General features: G+C 42.8%; 1 protein-coding gene across 12 annotated transcripts; it reads left to right on the forward strand.

Annotated features, from left to right (window-relative positions):
- Window positions 1-3,264: 3,264 nt before the first annotated feature.
- TMEM218 (transmembrane protein 218) lies at window positions 3,265-21,276 on the forward strand. 12 transcript variants are annotated; one of them, XM_088657601.1, is made up of 7 exons: window positions 3,265-3,376; window positions 3,686-3,714; window positions 4,436-4,479; window positions 4,604-4,676; window positions 6,070-6,180; window positions 8,453-8,555; window positions 20,267-21,276. In XM_088657601.1, the coding sequence occupies exons 5-7, from the start codon at window positions 6,071-6,073 to the stop codon at window positions 20,402-20,404; spliced, it is 351 nt and encodes a 116-aa protein (XP_088513727.1). In that variant the 5' UTR covers window positions 3,265-3,376; window positions 3,686-3,714; window positions 4,436-4,479; window positions 4,604-4,676; window position 6,070; the 3' UTR covers window positions 20,405-21,276. The 12 variants fall into 12 exon arrangements, with proteins under 12 accessions (XP_088513727.1, XP_088513725.1, XP_088513724.1 ...); XM_088657599.1 differs by having other exon boundaries at window positions 3,265-3,337; XM_088657598.1 differs by lacking the exon at window positions 4,436-4,479.
- The last annotated feature ends 2,071 nt before the right edge of the window (window positions 21,277-23,347 follow it).

Genomic DNA, 23,347 nt, shown 5'->3' on the forward strand with positions numbered 1-23,347 from the left:
TTCATCAAGGGCTTTAGTAGTAAGATCAATCCTCTGAACAATTTCACTAAATTTGCTGATATGGTCAGTGAATTCTTCTCTTGAATTCATCCTCAGCGCAGTTAATTTGCTCATCAAATTCCTGTAGGAGTTCTTAGTAGATGCTCCATACCTGCGCTCAATATCTTTTAAGATTTTAGCTGCATCATCTTTGCTATTAACTGATGTTAGATGCCTGTTGCGAAGTCCACTCAAAATTATGTATCTGGCCTCGCTGTTCATGCGTTTCCAATTTGCTATCTTGGCTAAATCCTCTGCTGTTGTGCCAGTAGGCATAGGTTTTTCAATGGCATCCAAAACATTCCTTGCATCTAAAAATGCTATCAGGCGTTGTTTCCAAAATACATAATTGTCATCATCTAGAGCCATGAATCCTGGCTTAACTCCACTATCAAAATCTGCAAAAGCCATCTTGGAATCTCAAAATTCTAAAAATTTCTCAAAATTCAAAAATTTGCCAAAAATTCCAAAATCAAAATCTCTAAAAAAAATATCTCAAAATGCAAAATAATCTTCACTGCCTCTGAGTTCTCAGTGCTGTAAACTCTGAGGGAGGGGAGGGGTAGCTAATCCCCTAGGCACACTGGATAACAATAGACCATGTGCTTACCAGGAAGTTCTAACTGAAAAAATCCTACTCAGTTCAAAATCACAATCCAAAGCAATCCTTCAAAAATACACAAAAATACGCAGTCCTGGGCCCTAATAACCCTTTGTGGGAATGTTAGGGATGTGGATTAGGATATATTATTAGATAGATCCTATCCAGGCTTGTGTTAGCAAGCTTCCAATATCAGCAGAGTGACATTCCCCTTTTGTGCGCAGCAAAGCATGTGCGTTAGATTCGCTAGAATCTCTATAACAATATTACACTTTATAGTTCAATATTACACTTCCTGGCAAAGGTCCCCTTTGTCCCTCTTAAAAGAAATACACAACACAGTGTTTATAAAATAAGATAGAGTTTACTTACAGTTTCATCCTGAGTTACAGCATAATCTCAGAAAGGCAGGCTTGCTTAGAAAAGTTACAAGTATATATATATCTAGAGACTACTTAGTAAAGTAAGACTCCATTTGGTCTCACTCTTGGCTGCAGGCCTAGAGTGAGAACCATGCTAACTAGAGATTCTCTGGAGATGTGTCCTCATCGAAGGAGGAAGTAGCTAAGAGAGCGAGTGATTGCAGGCTAGGGCTTTTGTCCCACCTAATCTCTTCAGCATATCTGGAGGAACAGGAACTGACCTGTAGTCAGGTGTCCCTCCAGGTGAGTTCCTGTTAGTGGACACTCTAGGAACTGTTGTGACTTGTCTGCCCCAGTGTTCCATCCCACACTCTTAGAAGTTCATAGAGACCCAGGGCCCTTTCCAGCTTACGAGACCCCTAGCCATAGTAAAAAAAAACATATATATTTTTTAAGATGACACACTAAATCTTGTGTCTGATCTTCTGCCATCAGGGTTGATATATTTGAATATATCATGAACATTTTGAAAACCCTTTATTATGACCAAATCTGTATCTGTATTTTGATTTCACTTGTAGTGTAACAAATACAATGGACAATATGGATTGATATAAAAGTTAAGAGTATGGAAGAATATGCAGCTGTAAATGTTCAAAAAGGGGCCCCATGGATGGGGTGGGGAGAAATCACAAGATTTCTGTATATGGATACATATTTGGACTCTTATAGTTTTGTATTTCTAAAACCATATAAAAATGATTTCAAATAAACCAAATAACTAATCTGTATCAGCTAACAAAACAAAAAGCTATGTCTTTTACCAAACCGCATCCTCTTTATTTGCTTAAACTTGCAACACAAAGCTGAGAGATCATGTCACATTTGGGTCTCTGTCCTGTGCCTATAAATAAGCTGAGAAACTTATTAAATGCCAACAAATCAGCAACTGTCTAAATCTGTGCCCTCCCCCCCCCCACCCAATGGCCCTCTGGCATCCCCACCCTCCAGCCCTGCATCATGAATGCATGTGTCTAATGCCCTTTTAAAGCTGACTGCTGGAGGATATGTCAACATGAGCTCACACAGCATCTTCGTTTCTTACTGACGCTGCTGGACTTTTAAACAAAACAGAAATCCAGATACTGCAGTCCCTTAGCAAATCTGGGAAAAGGGGGGGGGAAGGGGGGGAGGACAGATGGTAAATTAGTCACAAGTTGATATTACAAGTGTTTCTATTTTGGGTCTCCTCTTAATGTTCAAAATACCACAAGCATGACAAGCATAGGAATATGTTTTCCTCTATATAAAGTTTTTTTTAGCAGAGAGGTAGAAAATGCAGAGACACATGTGCATATACCACTATTTCATCTCTGCACAACCCACCATCTTTGCCCAAAAATGAATCAATATACAGTACAGTATTGGGTGGGAGGGGGGCACCCAAAGTTGTTGGGCTTTCTTTTAGGAAATCAAAGTTGGGGGCAGAATTGAGGACTTTCAATGCTTTTCACTTTTCATATTTGTGGATCTGCGCTATGGCCTTAGTACTGTATTGGGCTTTGGTACAATAGGAACATTAGAATAATAATAATAATAATAATAATAATAATAATAATAATAATAATAATAATAATAGAATGATAACCCCCTATTTCAGTGTGACACATTTTATTGTCAAGTGATCTTGGGCACCATGGGAAAAAGCAGAGTTAAACCCTCATCGTGTTTAAACAGTAAAAATGGGTCAAAAATTCGGAATAACTTTTGGAGGGGGGGGGGAGAGCAGGAAGTTGTGATTGCTTTTTGTTCCTGCAGTTGCTTTGCCACTTTCTTGCTCTAGGGCTTCTCGTTATCCTTATTTTTAGCTCATCCCCAGCGCTAGCTAATTTGACAGTTTGTTTGTTTGTTTTTAAAAAACGGCATCTATTTAAATACAACTAACATGCATTGCATTGTTTCTTGGACGGATTCTGCGCGACTCCCGGCTAGAGCGACGGGTCTCGTTCCGATGGGGGAGGACGGCGGGAAGAAAGCGAGAAGCCGATTGGTGCATAGCGCACTTCCCCTCGTCCCCTGAGCCAATCAGCCGGCGCGTTCCCGAAAAAGCCGCGGCGTCCTCCGACAGAAGGCTTCGGGTTGCCCATGGTAACCTCCAATCCGGCCTGGAAAGAGAGATGAAACGAAAGTGGTCACTGGCTCCTGCCGGGCGGGGTTGACTAGAATCTTCGCTGGGATTGGTTGAGGTGTTTCGCCGCTGGTAGGGGCGAGGATTGAAAACTTTCGCGGAGGGGCCTTCGCCGCCTGTGCGGGCCTCTCCGGGACTTGCCCGCAGGTATGAAAAGGGAGCAGGCGTCGCTTTGGGCTCCGCTCTGTGAGTGGGATACCCCTGGGTCTGTTACAGCTGCAAATCTTTGATTTCCAAAGGGCAATCTCGCACTTCCTCTTACACAACAGCCCTGCGAGGTTGGGCTCACCTTGTTGTGCCAGGCAGGGATTCAACAGGTGAAGCTTTATGGCCTCTCCCTGTTGGGAGAAGCTGTATCTATCTAACACGCCCCCCCCACCATTCCTCCTTCACACAACTGTTAAAAGCATAGAAGCACTTAATAGTCATTTATTTTACTCTCTCCTCTCTCTCTTCCCCCTCCCCTCCCACTTCCCACTTTGACCTACTTTGCAGGGTTGTTGTGAGGCCTGTTAAAGCTGGGGGTATGTTAATATGATTATTTTATTAATGTTTATTTTATTATTTATTTTATCACTTATTTTATTAACTGCTAAAATGATTATTTTATTAATTGTTATTTTATTATTTATTTTGTCATTTATTTTATTAACTGCTAAAATGATTATTTTATTAATTGTTATTTTATTATTTATTTTGTCATTTATTTTATCAACTGCTAAAATGATTATTTTATTAATTGTTATTTTATTATTTATTTTGTCATTTATTTTATTAACTGCTAAAATGATTATTTTATTAATAACTGCCATTGTATCGTTATGCTTTTTAAAATTATTATCACAGTGGAACCTTGGTTTTCGAACGTCTCTGTTGACGAACGTTTCAGTAACTGCTTCCGTTTTTGAATGCGCCTCATAAGAACTCCTGAGATGGCTTCTGTATTGAGTTTTTTGTATTATTTTTTCTGTTTTGAGGCTTCCATATTGAGTTTTAGAATGTTTCGGAACTCGGACGGTCTTCCGGAACGGATTACATTCGAAAGTCAAGGTTCCACTGTATTATGCTTTGTAAAGCTTGTTCTTAATGTTGTACATGACCTAGGATCTTTTGATAAAGGGTGGTAAATGAATGGAATAAATAAAAATATAACTCAAACGAGAATACCCTGTGTTCTGCCCTGAGCTTGGAGATCCTTGGTGGGGTACTTTATTTATCTTTTACCCTGCACTTCCACTTCCCCAGAAGCCCTCAGAATAGTATTTGGATCAAGACGGAATCAGGCTCAGGTGTGTTGCAAAAGGAAAAGGGAAAGTTCATCCTCTTGGTTACTGAGTTCTTCTAGTGATCAGGTGGGATGGAAACAACACAGCAAAAGGGAGAAAGCTTAATCTGTTGCATTTCTACCCCTAGCTTGTGATGCTGCTTTGAAAGGCGCAAGAGGCCCCACCAAAGGGAGGAAAAAGCAGTGTTCACTTACTGTGAAGTAAGTCTGTAATATTGCTATTTCTCAAGTTGGGAAGTGAGAACCTAAGATCAGACCTCCGTCCATAGCTGCCAAGTCTCCTGTTTTTCACGGGAAACCCCCGTATTTTGTTACCGTTTCCCGCTGTTATCCCAAATGGATTTATAACCCGTAAATCCCCCGGATTTGGAATGCAGCTCCTGCCGGCGGCCATGTCCCGGCTCCCGGCTGTCTGTGCATGTCTGGACATGTGCAGAAGCGATTTATGGTGCCCAGACACGCGTAGAAGCGACTTCGGTGCCACTGCCCATGTCTGGGCACCGGAAATCGGGCAGCGCCGGCACCGGAATTTGCTTCTACGCATGTTTGGGCATCCGTAGAAGTGACTTCCGGTGCCACGCCGCTGCTGATCCCGGAGATCCTGTTTCATAGAGTGGCCAACCACAAGTTGGGCATAAAGACAATGCAATGTTTTCACCCATGAGTTTTCTTAAGGGAGTTTCACAATTTATGGGGCAGCAATCTTGTTTGACTCTGGCCAGTGACCTACATTTCTGGTTCAATATCCATTATTTTTGATCATTTTTTAAACCCATGTCTAGGGTTGCCATATGTTCCTCCTTTTAAAATTTTGTCCCTTCTGCTAGACTTTTTTTACAAGCTTCCAGATGGGCAGTAAAGACTTACCATATTTCTTTCAGTTTGCTTTCCCCCCCTAAACAAGCCCTGTGATCCTCTTGATCTTTTTACCAGTAATTGAATGGCCTTACTGGTATCTGAATGACATGTTCATGGCTTTACTTAACTGGTTTAAAATTACATTATGCTGGGTGATAATGTTTTTATGGTTATTTATGGTTAATATTATTTTTAAAATAGAATTTTACATACAATATATTCAAAAATTGTACAATTCAAAGAAATTCAAAGTGTACAGTTCTTGGACACACTGCATTGATGCATCGATAGTATTATCTTGTTGCATGTAATTGTAATGATACACCATCCTTTTTTTTTTCAGGGGACACTGACGGTTCTTAAGATCATTTTTGTAATTTTTAAATTTTGATTCATAACTCTAGTTCAAATCTCTTTTGGGAACTGCCTTACAATGTTATTTCCCCCTAAAAGGTGGCTTCTAAATATTGTAAATTAGCAGCCTTGTACTCAGTGATGTTCAAGAATTCTAAGAAACCAAAGAATCAGTACAGTTTTTCTGTCATCTTGATTCAAAAAGCCACCCAATGGTATGAAAATTTACCCCCTGATCTCAAGAGCCATCAAGCAGTATTGGGCTGCAATATCTTAAGAGGTGTTGAAATGCACAGCTTCCACAGACACCAAACCCCCAGGGATAAATGGGAAAGGTGGTGCTATGCTAACAAAAAGTTTAGCAGTGCTTCTTTCTTTGCAGGATGCCTGGCACAGTTCTTGGAGTTGGGCCAGGAGTATTTATCTTAGCGCTGCTCTGGGTACTGACCTTGCTGCTCTGCGTGTTGTTATCCAGAGCTTCTGGACTCGCTAGGTAAGGTGCCATCTCCTGCTGGGAAAGTAATTGGAGAGGAAACTGCTAACCACATGGATTTCAGGCAAATATTTCGGTCATTCCTCCTCAGAAGAAGGTTGGGTTCCATCATTTAATTAATTACATGTTACTTTCCCACCTATCACTCCAGGGAGCTCAAGGTGTGGTGATTTTTAGTGCATTGTCACAATAGACCCTTGATTGGTTTTTGGAGGGGACAGAAAAGATATCAGAGGTGCTAACCAGCATACTACTGATCTACTGTATTATGAATTGCTATTTTTCTGCATGTGTTTTTTTGCAGTGAAGCAACTATGTTTAGAGGGGAGGAGAATATTGCAAGTTAATGGGTTGTTGTTGTTGTTTTTTTAAAAAAGGGGCATCAATGTTTAGGCGATGTTTTTAAAAATAAAAATTGATCAACTGAAAAGGTGCACCAATTCGTCACAGCTAATCTTTTAAAAATGCAGGTGCTAATGGAAACTGCAGATAGCAAGTACCAGCTTAGAAGAAACTTTCCTTATCTTTCTCTCATAGGAGTGAATGCCTTTTCTAGGGTGATGCCTGCTTATGATATCATGTAAAATAGGAGCATCCTTTTTTCCTTCAGAACTATTGTTTTTCTGAAGTTGCAAGTTTTATTTAATCAATTAATCCGCTGAAACTTGTATAATTAACCAGCCAAGATTTATTTAATTGGAGAGCAGCCGTTAAAAAACAAAACCCTAAGTATTCATAATGTGGATTGTGAAATTATTTGAAAAGTATAATAGACTCATTAAATCCCCTGCCACCACCAAAACAAAATGAAAGACTTCTCCATGTTCTATACAATTATTCTCAAGGAAGACTTGGGATATTTAATATCTTCCTTTTTACTGCATAATGTTTCATTTGTAAAATCAAATATTCATAGCACTTTTAATGAGAAAGGGCTACCTGATCATTTCGCTTGTGTACTTTGCTTTCTTTTCTTACTTATGATTTGATAAATTAGGGAGCCTTTGCTTGTCTAATTCATCTCCAGCTATTGACTAGGTACCCAAATTTTGGTATGGCTAGGGTATCTATGTCTTCAGCAGCTGGGAAGACCCAACCAACATCAGGGAGGGAGCCGTCTTGTATCCTATGGCCCCCCTCACAGGACCCATATGATAGTCACCTTATGTTTCTGCCCAACCCCCTTAAAAAATGTAGACCACATTTTATGATTTTATCTTTGCAGTGGACATTATTGTCAATGTTTTTGTTCTTGTTCTTATTTGGCAAAGTCTATAAATAATAAAGAATGTCAAAGGAATATTGGCAGCCACGTATCCTCTACTTAATCTAATAAGTGGATCTTTTAGCTTCTCAAGACATGGTGTATATTGGCAGTTATTGCCCAGCCTTTTTCTGTCTATTAAAAAGAAAGGAAAGGAAGCTGGCATCAAATGGATGTGGGTTGCAGAATACACTTTCCCCCCAGAACTGGCCATGGCCATATCCTTCTGAGGCTCCTTCCTGTAGTGTAGTAAGGTAGAATCCAGTCCTGGTAAATTCATAGTGCACTTTTCACTGGCGTCATTGAATTGATTCTTGAAAATTGCACCCTAAAGTTACAGTCATTAAACACTTTGGGCTGTATCCAATGTAGCACTAAGTTACTCAATCCATTAGCAAATATTTACGCTTGTGCAGAATGGGACTTCCCGCTTGTCCCAACCCAAAATCTGTTATTGGGGTTCCCTCAATCCTCTAGACAGATTTGAAGAGGGAAGGGGGGTGGAGTTCTGTTGTGCAAACATAAATCCCTGCACTAATGAAATAAGTGCATTGAATGCCACTCTTTGCTACAGATCCGTCCATTTGGGGCTGCTCTGGGAGGAACTGAGGTGCTTGGAAACAGCAGAAGATGCTAGCATACTGGAAGCCAAACCCTGTGCAGGTCTTCACACCTGGATGCCTGGCATAGTCTGTTAAATTTCCTGGATCAGTGGTAGAGAAGGCAGCCATAGCTCCCTTCTACCTGTTCCCACCACTTTCTCCATCTAGATTCCTGGGTTCTTGCTTGCTGGTAGCAGACAAGGGAATGAGTGATGCTTTGACCGGGAAGGTAAAGGGTGGGAGCTATCCTGGTTGCTTTCTGCCCTGCCCCATTGGGGCATTTAAAGGAGTGTGTGCCCGGGTAGTGACATTGAGCAACTTTATATTGGTTTATTTAAATCTTCTAAGAAAGTGTGGCTAGGATTAGCAGTGATTCCTGTGGTTTCTCCCCACTCTCTTTCCCCAGGTTCTCTGTCATTGTGGTTTTCTTAGGTGCTGTGATCATCACCTTGGTTCTGTTGCTTTTCCCTCGTGCCAGCGAGTTGCCTGCACCGGCTACAGAAATTAAGGTAAAATTATTGGGAAGCTCCCCCTCCACAAATCTGTAGCATTTCATACTAACTGTTTCAAATGTGTGCTGTTTACAAGCCAACACAGATTTCAAGAGGGCCAAGTTCTATCATTAAGTATAGTCCCAGTGAATCAGTACAGGTGATTGGCTAATTGCCCATTTTCCAAGGGAAAGCAAATGCTGCCAGGTCAAATGCATTATTGCTGGGAAAGGGAGAAGAGAAGTCAGCATGCTGCCACGAAAGGGCTGCTAGATGACTAAGGCTGCGATTGGTAGTTGGGAGTCAGGTGTTCAGGCTGAGAGCAGGCACCTATTTAGTTATTTGACTTATTAATCTCATGCTACCTAGAAGGTCTCCAGTCAGCTTACATTTAAAAACATAAACATAAATGCATTATACCATAGCGGGGGGGGGGGGGGAGAGATCATATAAAACATTAAATGTTTTCATTCAACAATCAAAAACAGTCCCACCACCCCACGAGCCATAGGAAGGCGGGGAAGGGGAAGCCTTTCGCTAGTACTGAAAGGATGTAACATAGCTGTCAAGTTCTCCCTTTTTTAAGGGAAATTCCCTTATGCTGAATAGGCTTCCTCGTGAGAAAAGGGAAAACTTGACAGCTATGGGGTGTAAGGGAAGGTGCTAGATGGAACTCAGTGGTGAGAGCATTCCACAGATGAGGAGCCACAACTGAAAAGGCTCTCCCTTATCATCACACTCTGAATCATCCTTCAGAAAAGGGATCCGAGACACAGATGATGTGTCTTTAGGTACCTTGGACGTCAGTGGACTGAAGGCAAGCTTAGAGGTCAGGTGGGAGCCAGTAAGTTTGGAAGTGAAGAGAACCAGGTGGGATGCCCTAGTACCGTAGCTAATTGCCCAGACTGAGCAGTCAGCAGGATTCATTCATTCACTCACTCATAAATTTATAGCCCTGCTTTTTGAGGAACTTTCTTCCCAGAGCAGCTTGCAGTGTCTAGTAAAAACCAACTCCACCCGACAAACAATAAACCCACCGTAAAAAAAAAGTGAAATACTGAAATAGAAGATAATACAGATGGGGCCTGTGAAAACAGTTTTCTTGTCAACCATTAAAAACAAAAGAAAGTCTTGAGGGTGGTGGGGTGGTGGTTAGTGTTTAATTACATCTCTCAAACAGCCTGATTTAGCAGCTTATTCGCTGTCCCTTGGACCCTTCCCATTCCCAAAGCCAACAAACAAACAAAACCCCTTTCATTTGAAAAGTGGTTGGGTGTGTGTGTAACTTGAGGATTCTTATTAGCTGAAATGGGCCCTTCCTCTTCAAGACAAAGAAGGTTGCAGTTTGAGTACCCCGCTTTCAAATACAGTGGTACCCCGCAAGATGAATGCCTTGTGCAACGAAAAACTCGCAAGACGAAAGCGTTTTGCGTTGCGCGAGGCATCTCGCAAGACGAAGTTTCCTATGGCCGCACTTCGCAAGACGAATAGGAACGCATTGATTAAATGAGTAGACCGGGTAAACCGGGTAAATGGTAAGCCGTGCTTTGAAAGATGAAATTTCCCTATACAAAGTGACTCGCGGAACAAATTAATTTAGTCTTGCGAGGTACCACTGTACAGGCCTTTCTGCAGGCCTTTGTATCGCCTCAGCGTTACCTGACTACCCAGGCCAGGAAAATACTGTATTGGAAACAAAATGACATATAACCATACCGATACATTAATACAAATCATCGTGAATGCACAATGAAGAGGACTTCTGGAGAGGCCCTTAATCTCTTCATTTGATTGATGGCATTAGGTAGGTAGGAAGGGAAAAGAACAAAACCATTTCAGATGTTGTTGATTCATGCAGGCGGGCTTATTTGCAGATGTAGCAGACTGCACATCTATGACCATACATGGGAATTTGTGTGTGCCCCTGCAGACATTTTTATTTGGCACATGCTGGCACAAGGAAGGTACGTCAGGTGCATATGGATCACACGGTCATGGCCTTGGATGCAGAGATGGGCGCAAGAGTGCCCTTGCTTCAGAAGTTCACTATGTTAAGGCCCTACATGCCAGAGAAATGTGAACCCGGCCTCTTCAGGGTTTGCATCTCCCAAACAAGAAAGATTGTTTCCCATTGCAATCTCCCATTAGCTGGAGATTGAGAGAGGTTGCAGTACCAATATAAGAGCTATAATTACCATTAGGTGTAATGGAGATAAATGAAGGGCAATCAAAATGCATTCGACTAATGTTTCATAGAAAATATTGAAGTGTGGGTGCTCTTCCTAATGTACCTCTAAAAGACAATGGTGTTATGTGTGATACAGCGATACACATAAGGAAAAATCAATCTGTATAAAAAGCATTGTGGTTTGTTGGCTGAGATTAATCAATAGCTTAATTTACAATACTCATCAGGACATTTTGCCTCCACATTGCCACTGTTGTTTACTTACATTTTCTTTTGTCCATCTACACTCTGCTTCTTTTTACCCATTTGAAAGAGTAAGATCTCAAGATAGTGGGAAGGGCTATAGGTGCAGGGCATGTCCTTTGCATGCAAGGTCCCAGGTTCAACTGCTGATATCTCCAGTGTAGGGAAGGAATGGTAGCTTAGTAGTAAAGCATGTGCAAAAATGGGGTTTGGATCCTTAGTCAAGCCAGGAACTGCATTACCCCAATGGGAAGCTGTCAATTACTCTTTCCATAACTGGACAGGGCAAGAGCCAAGAGTTTGTACAATCCCACACCTTTAGTGCATGCAGAACCACAAAAAGCAAGACCTAGGTGCTGGAATGTGGGAGAAAGAGCCAGGAGAGCACTTCTTTGCTATGCATTGAGAAATGGGCTCCATTTCTCAGTGTGTAGCACAGAAGCAAAGCAGTCTGCTTGCAAGGAAAGAGAGTGATCTCTTTCTCTTCATGCAGCATAGGAATGCTGCCATCTGCCCATGGAAAAAAGGAGCACCTTCCTTGCCGTGCAGCACAAAAAGAAGAGAGCAGTTGGTGGGGAAGGTTTCATGGGCCAGACCTATGCATCTCTAGGTAAAAACAGTGCAGATGATGAGCAGGTAATGAGACAGACCCTGCCTAAGATCCTGGAGAGTACCAGTCAGAGGAGGGCAAATAGTCTGATCTGGTGTAAGGCAGCATCTTAGGTTTCTGCAATCCGCTTGATGTCAGAGGACTCTTAATTCCAAAGTAGAGAGTGAGTTTTTTGTCTGGACAGTCCTCGATTGAACCTTTGTTGGGGGCGAATGGGATCTGACTGAAGCTCATTTTGTCTTCAGATGTTGGAGTTTTTTTTTTAAGTGTTTGAGCTAGGAAGATGACCCTTGAATGGAATGTTTGCATTATTTACCCAAGTCACCCTACTAGGTGCCTTGTAGCAGCCTGAGGGGAAATGCTTTTACACTGAGGTCTGTTTGCAAAGTGAATTTGTTTCCACTCTGGGTCATTTGCGAGAGAAATAGGTTGCTTCACTAGAAGGTGCATAGAAGATGCCTGGCTTGGCGTTCATCATCACATGGGCATACTTGCCTGTAACCAGGTTTACTGCATATTAGCAGGAAACTCTGGTTGCGACTGCTTGTTAAAATATTGTGGGAGCTATCTGGTACCTCTTTCTGCTCATTTTTCATTTTTCTGATATCCAGCAGTAGTTGGAAGAAGGTGGATCGGGATCAACTGGTAGATCTCTGAGTAACTTGCAGCAGATCAGCAAGGCCTTCCAACTCCTAGTGGAAGTCAACAATAGGGGGGGGGGGAGAAAGCTGTTTTTAGTTCCTAAATTAGGAAGTCAAGTATGTGCACACATGGGAGAGAAATGGAAGGGATCTGTCTGAGAGTTCCTGGGCTGAATATTCAGCCCCGTCACTCCTCCCTTTGCACGTGGCAGGAAACAAGCCAAGAAGCCACAGTTAAACTATACCCTGGTTTACAAATCCCAGTTTGTACAGAAGCCAGCTTTAAACCATGGCTCTGTAGCTTGGCTTCTTTGAAAGCCATTGACCATATTTTCGTTGTTTGCATATAACAGGAAACTATGGTTAACTGTGGCTTCCTGGTGTGTTTCCCTGCTTGTCGGAAGGGACTGCATGCTGCTGCAAGGAGCTCATGCATATCCCAGCCTATTAAACAAAGGTTTGATCATTTATACACGGTCCAGCTTTCTCTCTATGTGTTCACCTTGTTTTCCTGACAGCTCTTCGCATAACTGTTTTAACTCCTGCTCCACCACATCTCATTGTAGTGAAAAGTCCTAAGATTAGAGCAAAGGTCCATGTAATCTAGTGTCCTGTTCCCCACAGTGGCTCTGGAAAGCCCACAAGCAGAGCATAAAGACAATAGCCCTCCCTACTCTTTCCCCCCACCCCAAATGGTAGGCAGTGGCACATGGCCTCTCAACACAGGTGTTTCATTTAGTCATAGTGGCTAAATCAGTTGATGTGTCCTATGTAGATTTGTTTCATCCTCTCTTAAAAGCCTTGCCATAAGATACAAAGAGCCCTGTTGGGCCAGGCCAAAGACCCACCTAGCCCAGCACCCAGCCAGGTGCCTTTGGGTAGCCCACAAGGAAGACATGAACACAACAGTACCCTCCCAACTTGTAGTTCCCAGCAGCTGGTATTCAAAGGCATCCTGCATCAACATAGCTAGGGGCCTGTGTGAATTAGTGCTACTTCTTCTCTACCTACCAAATCTTATGCAAGCTTCCATTAATGGTTGCCTTTGCTCTTAACTGAAATTGGCTTAATACCGTACCTATGTTCTGACTGGGACCCAGGTAGCGCTGTGGGTTAAACCACTGAGCCTAGGGTTTGCTGATCAGAAGGTTGGCGGTTTGAATCCCTGTGACGGGGTGAGCTCCTGTTGCTCGGTCCTAGCTCCTGCCAACCATTGCAGTTCGAAAGCACATCAAAGTGGAAGTAGATAAATAGGGACCACTACAGCGGGAAGGTAAACGGCGTTTCCATGTGCTGTTCTGGTTCGCCAGAAGCAGCTTTGTCATGCTGGCCACATGACCTGGAAGCTGTACGCCGGCTCCCTCGGCCAATAACGCGAGATGAGTGCCGCAACCCCAGAGTCGGTCACGTTTGGACCTAATGGTTAGGGGTCCCTTTACCTTTATGTTCTGACTAAGGAACCTGCATAGGTTGAAAGCTTGTATATATTCAGCAAGCTTTCCACTGTGACCCCATGGTCACCAATGCCACATTCCCTGTTATTCCTCCCTCTTCTACCTGCCTCGTTGCCTGATTATTGTGCTCTGATATTACTGCGTCCTACCTGTTTGCCTCCAACAGTCTCCAGCATCCAGTGGAGCTTTCTCAGGGTGATACCCTGCCTAAGAGGTTGTTTTTCCCTTCTATTTCTTCCCCCGCGCTTTTGATTTCTGTTGTTGCTTAATTTTAATGTATTCATGGTTAGTTTGGGCTCTTTGTCTGCTAGGTCTTTGATGTTAATTTCAGCCTGGCAATTGTGTTTTAATGATGGGTTGTTGTTAAATTTGTGCCTGTGTTTGCATTTTTGGAAAGCCCTTCAAGCACCTCTATTGAAAGGGAAAAGCAGGGTATAAATCTTTGTTACTTTGTACGTCACTTTGCAAGGATTTGTAGCCTGGAAGGTGGAGCGATAAATGCTGCAGTGAGACGCATAAATCTGTGCTGTTACATGCTACAAGCAGAAGGCCAAACTATTTGATCCAAAGAGTTACTGGATTGTTCTCCGTGTCCTCTTTTTCAGAAGCCTTGAACCCTCAACCCATTTCTCTACATTGCCCTAAATTTAAAAAGAGAAAGAGAAAAGTTATTCACGTGGAGTTTTTTGTTGCTTCAGAGTTAAATCTTTTGATTTAACAGACTGACAGGCTGTTAAGAAGACCGCTGTATAAATGGCTGGCAATGAAGATGCAGATTTTAATTGTGATGATCACATCATCTTTGATCCTGGAAGCTCTTTTTTAATTATCTTGGTGCTGACACTTGGCTGCTATTAGAGTGCTTATCCCACCTCCAGGTGCCCTTTCTCCAGAGGCAACTGTAATCCTACCCTCTTTCCCCCCAAACCCCCACTTTCACTAGCACAGCTGCTGCCTCCAGCAGATTTCACCGATAATCAAATGTTCCTTCTCAAGGCTTTCCCCTGCTGCAAGATTAACAACCTCCCCCCACCCCATCTGAATTTCCATTACCAGCAGTTTGGCTCCCTCATGGATCAGCTTCGGAGGAAATTCTCCCTCTTCCCAAAGGTTTCCTGGTCCTAATTATTTAAACTCCACATTCATTACACAGTCCTTCTCCTGTCTTCATCTCCTGGAGACACTGGGAATGTTTTGAGCTCTCTGGTGCAAGGCTCCTTCCTGACTGCATTCCTCTGCAAGGCGCTGCTGCCGCCACACTCCAACAGCAGGGGAAATCACCTAGACTTACTTAGGACAGCTGTATCTTTCTTTCTTCTGAAGAAGAAGAACTTTATTGTCTGCAATTTCCGTTTATAGCGCATGCGTCCTTGCTGCAAGGAATTAAGGCGTCATTTCTCGGACCCCAGAGCATCTGTTGGGGGGTGGAATTGCATTTTCCCTTGCCAACTGGGTCACTGCGATCTGGAGTGGTGCCCAGAATGTGATTGCATGGGAAAATAGGAATTTGCCTTGTACCGAGTCAGACTACTGGTCCTTCAAGCTAGTTACTGTCAACATGGACTGGCAGTGGCTCCCCAGGGTTCCAGATGGTCCTACCTGGAGATGCCAGAGATTCAACTTGGGGCTTTTCTGCATGCAGAGCATGTAATGTGCCACTCTGCCACAGCAAGAGTGTCATGTTGTTGTTGTCGTTTAGTAGTTTATTCGTGTCTGACTCTTCGTGACCCCGTGGACCAGAGCACGCCAGGCACTCCTGTCTTCAAGAGTGTCATGGACACCTGTTAGGTAGTGTCTGTGCTTCTAGGTAACAAGGACAAAATACAACTTCTCCCATCTCCTTAGCTGCAAGGAGATTTACACTGGGTACTAAGTATGAGAAATCCAGACTTTGCCTTGATTGTGCCCCCACCCCCACCCCCTGGTATGCTCTTGGATGCATGCCGTGTGATATTTGCAAAAGAAAAGAAGCACAGTGGGTGTTGCACAGCTTCCTCGTATGCACACAGCAAAGTTTTCCCTCCACCCTACTCCATTCCAGAGAGCAACTAGGGTTAGTAGAATTGCTATTTTCTCGCTCAAGGGTAGGCAGAAGGTAGACCAGTGCCCACTTTTTGGACCACTGGGCAATGCCTGGTTGGCCACATTGTGCCCACTTGGTCACTTGGAATTCTTGCCAAGAATGCTGACCCGTCTCCTGGTCTGAACCAGCAAGCCACTACCTATGCTGGTTTGCAGTCCTGTACATGCACTTTTGCTTAACACTGATTAATAATAATAATAATAATAATAATTTTATTATTTATACCCTGCCCATCTGGCTGGGTTTCCCCAGTCACTCTGGGTGGCTTACAGCATATCTAAAAACATAATAAAAACATCAAAGGTTAAAAACCTCCCAATACAGGGCTGCCTTCAGATGTCTTCTAAAAGTTGTGTAATTCTTTATCTCCTTGACATCTGAAGGGAGGGCGTTCCACAGGGAGGGTGCCACTACCGAGAAGGCCCTCTGCCTGGTTCCCTGTAACTTCGCTTCTCGCAGTAAAAACTAATAATGGCAGAACTGCACTGAGTTTTTGTGTGGCTACAAGATGCTCAGACTGAGGAACTGACATGGGTGTGATGTTTATATAATTTGGAATCAGGTGACTGTATTCAGGCTAAAACAGCCTAAAGGGCACCCTTGATCCACAGAGGCAGATCTGCCTTGTATCCTGAAGGACCAGACTGCTGGTAGTATAGGAGCTAAGTAAGGCACCAAGAAGTGCCTGTTGGAGACTGGTTCAAGATGAGACCTCCTACCTTCTTAAGAGCTGGGAAAGGTGGCATAGGTTTGAGATCTGTCCATTCCAGGAGCCAAGGGGGCTACAGCAGTAGAGTTCAGCAGGTAACAAGTCTATGTTGGAGATGAACAGGAGTCTGCTGTACATATGGAGCTGGCAACAAGTGATATCACGAGTATGTTCTGGCCTTGGTGATGGAGGTAGTGCAAAAAGGCAAGGAGAAGCAATGAAGAAAGAGCAGTGGATTCAGTGAAGAAGGCTGCATGGCCTAAGAAGCAGGCCAGCTAATGCCCTATTCAGGCATTCAGCTAATGCCCTGTTTCATGGAAATATTTATACCTAGCAAGCGTCAGCAAGGGCCAATCGTCTGCTCTTAGGGTAGAGTCTTGCAAAGTAGTACCGTATTGGCCCAAATATAAGCCCTGCTTTTAAAATTCGGGGGGGGGGGGAGAGAAAAAAGACAAAACCCAAATATAAGCCGCTCCCTTAAAATTCCGCAGGCACTCACACCCTTTCCATTTTACTGTACGTCTGTTTCAGCAGCGATATCGTAAAAGCCCATTTTTGTAAGGTTGCGAATTTAAGCTGCACTTTAACTTTTTGCGGTCGGAATTTGGAAAAAAAAAGTGAGGCTTGTATTCAGGCCAATATAGTTTTCCTTCTGTTTTGCAACCCATTACTAGGTTAAGCCTGGTGTTAAACCAAATCTGTCCCTGTATCTCTGAAATTTCGGTCCCGGCCCTATTTCAGCTACCATGTTCTACCCTCCATATTGTTCTTTTCCTCTATAGAATCACAGCAAGATCAGGAGAAACTGTGGATACTGGACTTAGCAGTGCAGTCTTTCTTTGAGAGACGCCCCTGTACCGCAAAAAGAGTCCATTCCGAGGATCTCTAGGACTCACCTCGGCAGCAGCCCAGCACAATATGGTATCAATAATACATGCCCTGAGCTTTCGGCACCCAAAGCCTGCTAATTGGCTAATTAAAAAGTGCAGCTTGTTGAGCGAGCAAACATGTCACCCACAGGAGACTTGTTCTGTAGCAGAGCCGAGGTCAAACTTGTGTTAATGCTGTTTCATGAAACTCACCTTTGCTGTAAGCAGAGTGTAGGGCAGTCCCAGGAGCTGGGAAGAGGGTGTGGGAACCCGTCTCTTACTGGTGGGGTGGGTTGCCTCACTACCAAACTCTTCTTTTTATTATATTTTTTTCCAGGCTCATGGGTTCTTATATGGCAGCTTTAACCTCACTCCTCCTCTCTTGTCCTAGCATGCATCTCTACTTATATTTGTAGGGCAAACTGTCCGCTTTAACTTATTGGAGTTCAGTTTTCATGGCAAGGGTATGGGGGCAACCGTGGGGCAGGCAGAGCACAAGCCAGCCGAACCCATGGCTTCTTGCAAATAATTCAAGCCTTAATGAACATGGAAGGAAAACACACATTTTTAATTTGTGCATTTATTAATTCCAGCAGCTTTTTTGTTTTTTTACTGTAAACAAGAATTGAAGTCACTCTTGCGTGAGAATATATTCGATACGAAATACAGTTTGTTGAATTTGGTGGGATAAGTCCTCTGACCGGAGGCCAAAGCTACAGTATATGCTGTTGATTCTTTTTGTTGCTACAGTCTCTCTTTAACTCTTTCTTGATTTTTTTTATCCCAAGACATTGATTTTCACCTATCGTCTCCTCCTTGAAGTTGGCGAGACATTGCAATATTTGGCTTTTGGTTGTGGCAGTTTTAACATATGACTCTCAAGATAGCTCGTAATGAAATACAATCAACAATGAAATCAATGCAAGACAGGAAAATGCAAATCGACTATAAAACAGCCAACAACAGAGGAGTACTTAAAATATACATACAATAGTAGCCAAAATTGTGGAAACCTTTTGGGAAAAGTGTGTTTCCGAGGTTTGATGGCTCATAACACCACTTTGTTTTGGAGTAATACCATAAAATTATTTATCACTGGAAATATAATTTAATGAAGAATGTAATGCAACAAAGTTTGTTCAATTATCTGTATTCTATCAAAAGTTATAGCCAAATTATCAGAAAAAGGAAGCACAACTTGCTTAGGTTGATATGCAGTAGCTTTCCTTCATTTGAATGTCACCAATGAGCATGAGTGTTCGAGAGCTAGTCATCAACCCTCAGAAAAACACTTTTTCCAAAAGGTTTCCAGAATTTTGGCCACTAGTGTAGGACTTTAAAATGTGGGTCTTTGTATGGCCCTGAAAAGATACCAGATTAGGAGCCAAGCAAGCCTTCCTAGGGAGAGAGTTCCATGAGCACAAACACTCCATCACCAATGAAGAAGCCCTTTCTGTTAGAGATTCATTCCCTGTGTTTGCATTCATGGGATTGTTGTCTATCACATGGTGGTGTATGTTTTCATTCCACAGAGTCGAACGTGGCGGAAACAGGATGTTTGTGTTACTGTGTTTCCTGAAGTGGGACCATTGTCCTTTGTTCATTCTCTTTGCTGTCTGATGCCAGAGAGAGAGGGAGCCATGTTGCAGTGCTCCGTGTGTGGTTTATATGTAAATAAAAGTAGATTAGCCAAAATGCTGAGTTGCTGAGTTCTGTTATGCAACTGCGCAAACTCTGCGGATCCGTAAGTGTGCTGATGTCAGTTGGCATCAGTCGCTGTGATGTTCGGGCTGAAGAAGCTCCCGAACGATCAACCAGGAGGGAGAGAACATGCTAGTCGGGCATGTGTCCCTGCCAGGGTCCTACTCGCAAGTAAGAGATCCTAACACTTTCCTTAGTTTCCTGCCTCGCCTCCCACAATAAGGCCCCCTAGTGGAGAGCCTCTGCCAGTGAGCCTGGCGCACAAGAAGGTTGATGTTCAAGTCTTTCCGTGATGTTTGCTCACCCAGGCAGAGGGAGCAAGAGATGCGATGCAGCAGCCATTCCATCTGGCAGTAGCTGCGTGGCAGGCAGGGAAAGAGAAGTGTGCAAGGACACTTCATTGGCACTGCTGAGAGACCATCAATGCTTGGCTCCTCTCGTTGAACTGTTTTCCATTCCAGCTGCTCAGTGTAAGAGCTTTGTAACAAATAATTATTTCCTGAGTTTGCTTTCCCTGCTACAAATACACTTTCCTTTTGTGTCATGTCTTTTTAGATGGTAACCCTGAGCGCAGGAGATTTGTCTTGCTTTTATTGATCTGTGAGCCCCCCCTTTTATTTATTTAAGAGGGCCTTCTTGATATTGGCGCCTGCCCTGTGGAACGCGCTCCCATCAAGGAAATAAACAACTATATGACTTTTAGAAGAAATCTGAAGGTGGCCCTGTTTAGGGAAGTTTTTAATGCTTGATGTTTTATCATGTTTTTAATATTCTGTTGGGAGCTGTCCAGAGTGGCTGGGGCCAGATGGGTGGGGTATAAATAAATGATGTTGTTGATGATGATAATGAAATGGAACCATCTAATTGCACATCTATGCAGCATTTTTCAAATTGGGCCTTGTGTGCCTTTAATGCAACCCTTCACTGCCTTCATACACCAACAACTTCAGCCTGTCTGGCCTTTATCTGATCTCCAGCCAGCCATATTATCTTAGAATTATAGAGCTGGAAATAAACAACTATCTGACTTTTAGAAGACATCTGAAGGGAAGTTTTTAATGTTTGATTCTATTTTTAATATTCTGTTGGGAGCCGCTCAGAGTGGGAAACCTAGCCAGATGGGCGGGGTATAAATAAATTATTATTATTATTAGTCAAAGGGGAAGAAAAACAAGGAATTTTGCTGTCATTGATATGCTCAGCTGTCACTTGTGCGTTTTTGTCTTCTCAGATTGTCGACACCTTCTTCATCGGCCGCTTTGTCCTGCTGTCCCTTCTCTGTGTGGTTTTCCTTGGGTGCCTTTTCATGGTTTTGGTTCACTATGTACTGCAACCAGTGTATGCCAAGCCCTTGAGAACCACCTCCTAAGAAGACAGGCTGCCAATCGCTGGTTCCACTTTGGCCTTAGGGAGAAATATTTTCCTGTAACAAAAGGAAAGCAAACTTAAATTGCTGTGATCAAAACGTTCTGTTAATTTTTAAATATATGTATGTATGTATGTATGTATGTATGTATGTATGTATGTATGTATGTATAATGGGACGTGGGTGGCGCTGTGGGTTAAACCACAGAGCCTGTTGTTGTTTAGTCGTTTAGTCGTGTCCGACTCTTGGTGACCCCATGGACCATAGCCTAGGGCACAGGGCCTAGGGCTTGCCAATCAGAAGGTCAGCGGTTTGAATCCCTGCGATGGGGTGAGCTCCCATTGCTCGGTCCCTGCTCCTGCCAACCTAGCAGTTCGAAAACACGTCAAATTGCAAGTCGATAAACGGCATTTCCATGTGCTGCTCTGGTTCGCCAGAAGTGGCTTAGTCATGCTGGCCACATGACCTGGAAGCTGTATGCCGGCTCCCTTGGCCAATAATGCGAGATGAGCACCGAAACCCCAGAGTCAGTCCGACTGGACCTAATGGTCAGGGGTCCCTTTACCTTTATGTATGTATAATTTTGTTATTAATATCATGTTGTATGACATCCTGAGCTTTTTGGGAGAAGAGAGATTGCAAATTTTGTAAATACATTTAAATGTACTGCAAGTTCTAAGCCTGCTCTTCATGTTGTGGTCGCCCCCCCCTTCAGTTCACCCCCCTTGCAAAATATGTTTATAAGGTGTGTTTGCAAAGCAGTATAGGTTGGCTGTATTGATTCCATGTCAACTATAGTATTAGTAGCTGCTCTGTAGCTAGGACAGTTTATTAAATAGACATTTTTTCACATTAAATTCTAATTTGACTTTTAACCAGTTTCTGTTTCCCTCTATGCTGTATTCAAAGAAACTATGCCTGTGTATTTCTTTGTGGTAACTTCTGTATTTAGTGGATTTAATTTAATGGATCCCCAAGGGCTTATTTATTGTCTCCCCCTCCTTCCTGACACAGGTGAGACATGCTAATGAGTCCCTCTGAGAAGTGGCTGGGCTGAGTTGTTCCAGGAGGACAAAAGGGAAACAGATCATTTTTCTTAGTCACCAAATTATTGTTGTCCACCCCTTTAAAAAAAGTACAAAGGAAACCCATATCTGATTTAATGCCTCTCTTGGGGCTGAACCTCATGGTGCATTAAAAAAAAACTGAGCTGGGAGTCATTTCACATCTGCCTGCACACACAGAAAGGGGAAAATGTAATGTCTGAATGGATGAGTTGGAGATCTTGTTTATGCTCACACAAAGTCTGAAGTTTCAAATTGATTTCATGGGTCACATAATTATATTATTCTTTATTACTTGCTTCTTTAAAAAAATCCTACACATGATGGCGATTACAATTAGTATCCATGCCCAGGACTGCTTAGAGTGCTAAATCATATTTTCTGTATCAATTCTTTCTGTTCTTGAATAGTGGCTCTCTGATCTAAATATCCTTGCATGCCATGCAATTTGCAAAGATCTCCTTTGCCAAATAGATGGTTGGTTCTGACTATATTAACATATACCCACACAACAACTTCGATCTGTAGAACTCGCTTTGTTAGAGGTACCACATAATATTCCGGTTGTATTTGTAAGAAATTGATCTTTTAGTGTGCCAGCCTGTACACTTTGGAACTCCCTGCCTATTGACATCAGGCAGGTACCGTCACTGTACTCTTAAAACATTTTTGTTCAGGCAAGCCTGCCCAGACATGTAGAATACTGACATGTGTTTTAATCTGTTTTTAGTTTATCAATTTTTTTTTGGAATGTTTTAAATCATTTTTGAAACAAAAATACCAGTTTGTATCAATAGTTTTATTAGTTTATTCTATGTGTTAACTGGTTTGAAGATATTAACAATTAAGCTTTGTCAATGAAATTAATCGGTAAGATGGCAGGTGGTCCTATGTTCAAACTCTGGCATCTCCAGTTCAGATAAAAATTCAGCCAGCAGTTGATGGGAAAGAAACAAAATGGAAACCAGGCTTCCAGGACCTTAATTCTGCATCCAGTATCATATTTTATATTTGCCTTGTGCAATTGCAGAAGTGTGTTGTGGAATGCACGTAACCCAGATTTGGAACTGGCGGACCATAGTAGGGTCCTTACCCTTTACACACACACACACACACACACACACACACACACTTAAGGCTAGTGGTTCTATAATTCCATAACTTCTGGATATTAAACAGTCTCATTGCTTCAACTTACCGTCTTAGTTCTTGCTCCACCACCCTCCTCAGGCCATTCAAATTTTCCTTGGACTAAGATCTCCCATTTTTTTCTGGCACTAGCTGCAGAATAATTTCATTTGGCCTAAAAAATTAAACTTGAAATGGGAGAACAGCCCCCTTTTTTCTCCTAACGAAAGAGCTATGTGAGATGGCAAAGGGCTCTTTCTAACAAGAGTGTAGATACATTTTCTAACTTCATTAAAGGTGCTTGCCCCAGGAGTGGGTTCTTTTTTTTTAATACACCTTAGAATAATTCTAAAATAGCTGAACCTCATTTTTAACAAGAGAAATAAGTAGGAAAGTAATTGGCCAGCTGTCACGGTGGCCGGAGTGGACTACTTCAGAGTAACGACGCCACGCAGCTCTGCATTTTATTCTTTTATTGGTGCTGCGTATTTACAGTGCTCAAGTCATTGCTATTTACACGGAGTGATGTGGTCAGTCGGTTTCAGAACCTCCTAATGGCTTTTGGCGCGTCTTTCTCCAACACAAAAGCTTTGGCAGACCCATCCTCTTGCCCCTCCTCTTCCTGCGTAATTCTGGAGTTGGGGGGATGGGTCTTCCCCCCTTGCTTGCCCCTTCCTGTCCCACCTGGGACCCTGGCTCCTCTACCTTGCCTGAGCCTCGGACACGACTTCCTGCTTCCCCACTGGAATCGGAA

Source organism: Zootoca vivipara, chromosome 14 (assembly GCF_965207765.1).
Source record: "Zootoca vivipara chromosome 14, rZooViv2.hap1.1, whole genome shotgun sequence".
NCBI classification, from domain to species: Eukaryota; Metazoa; Chordata; class Lepidosauria; order Squamata; family Lacertidae; genus Zootoca; species Zootoca vivipara.

Excerpts from the sequence above, each read along its gene's own strand:
- TMEM218 (XM_088657595.1), top strand. The coding sequence starts at position 3,340 with ATGAAAAGGGAGCAGGCGTCGCTTTGGGCTCCGCTCT. Across the intron at positions 6,181-8,452 it reads AGAGCTTCTGGACTCGCTAG|GTTCTCTGTCATTGTGGTTT; the intron begins GTAAGGTGCCAT and ends CTCTTTCCCCAG. Across the intron at positions 8,556-20,266 it reads CACCGGCTACAGAAATTAAG|ATTGTCGACACCTTCTTCAT; the intron begins GTAAAATTATTG and ends TTGTCTTCTCAG.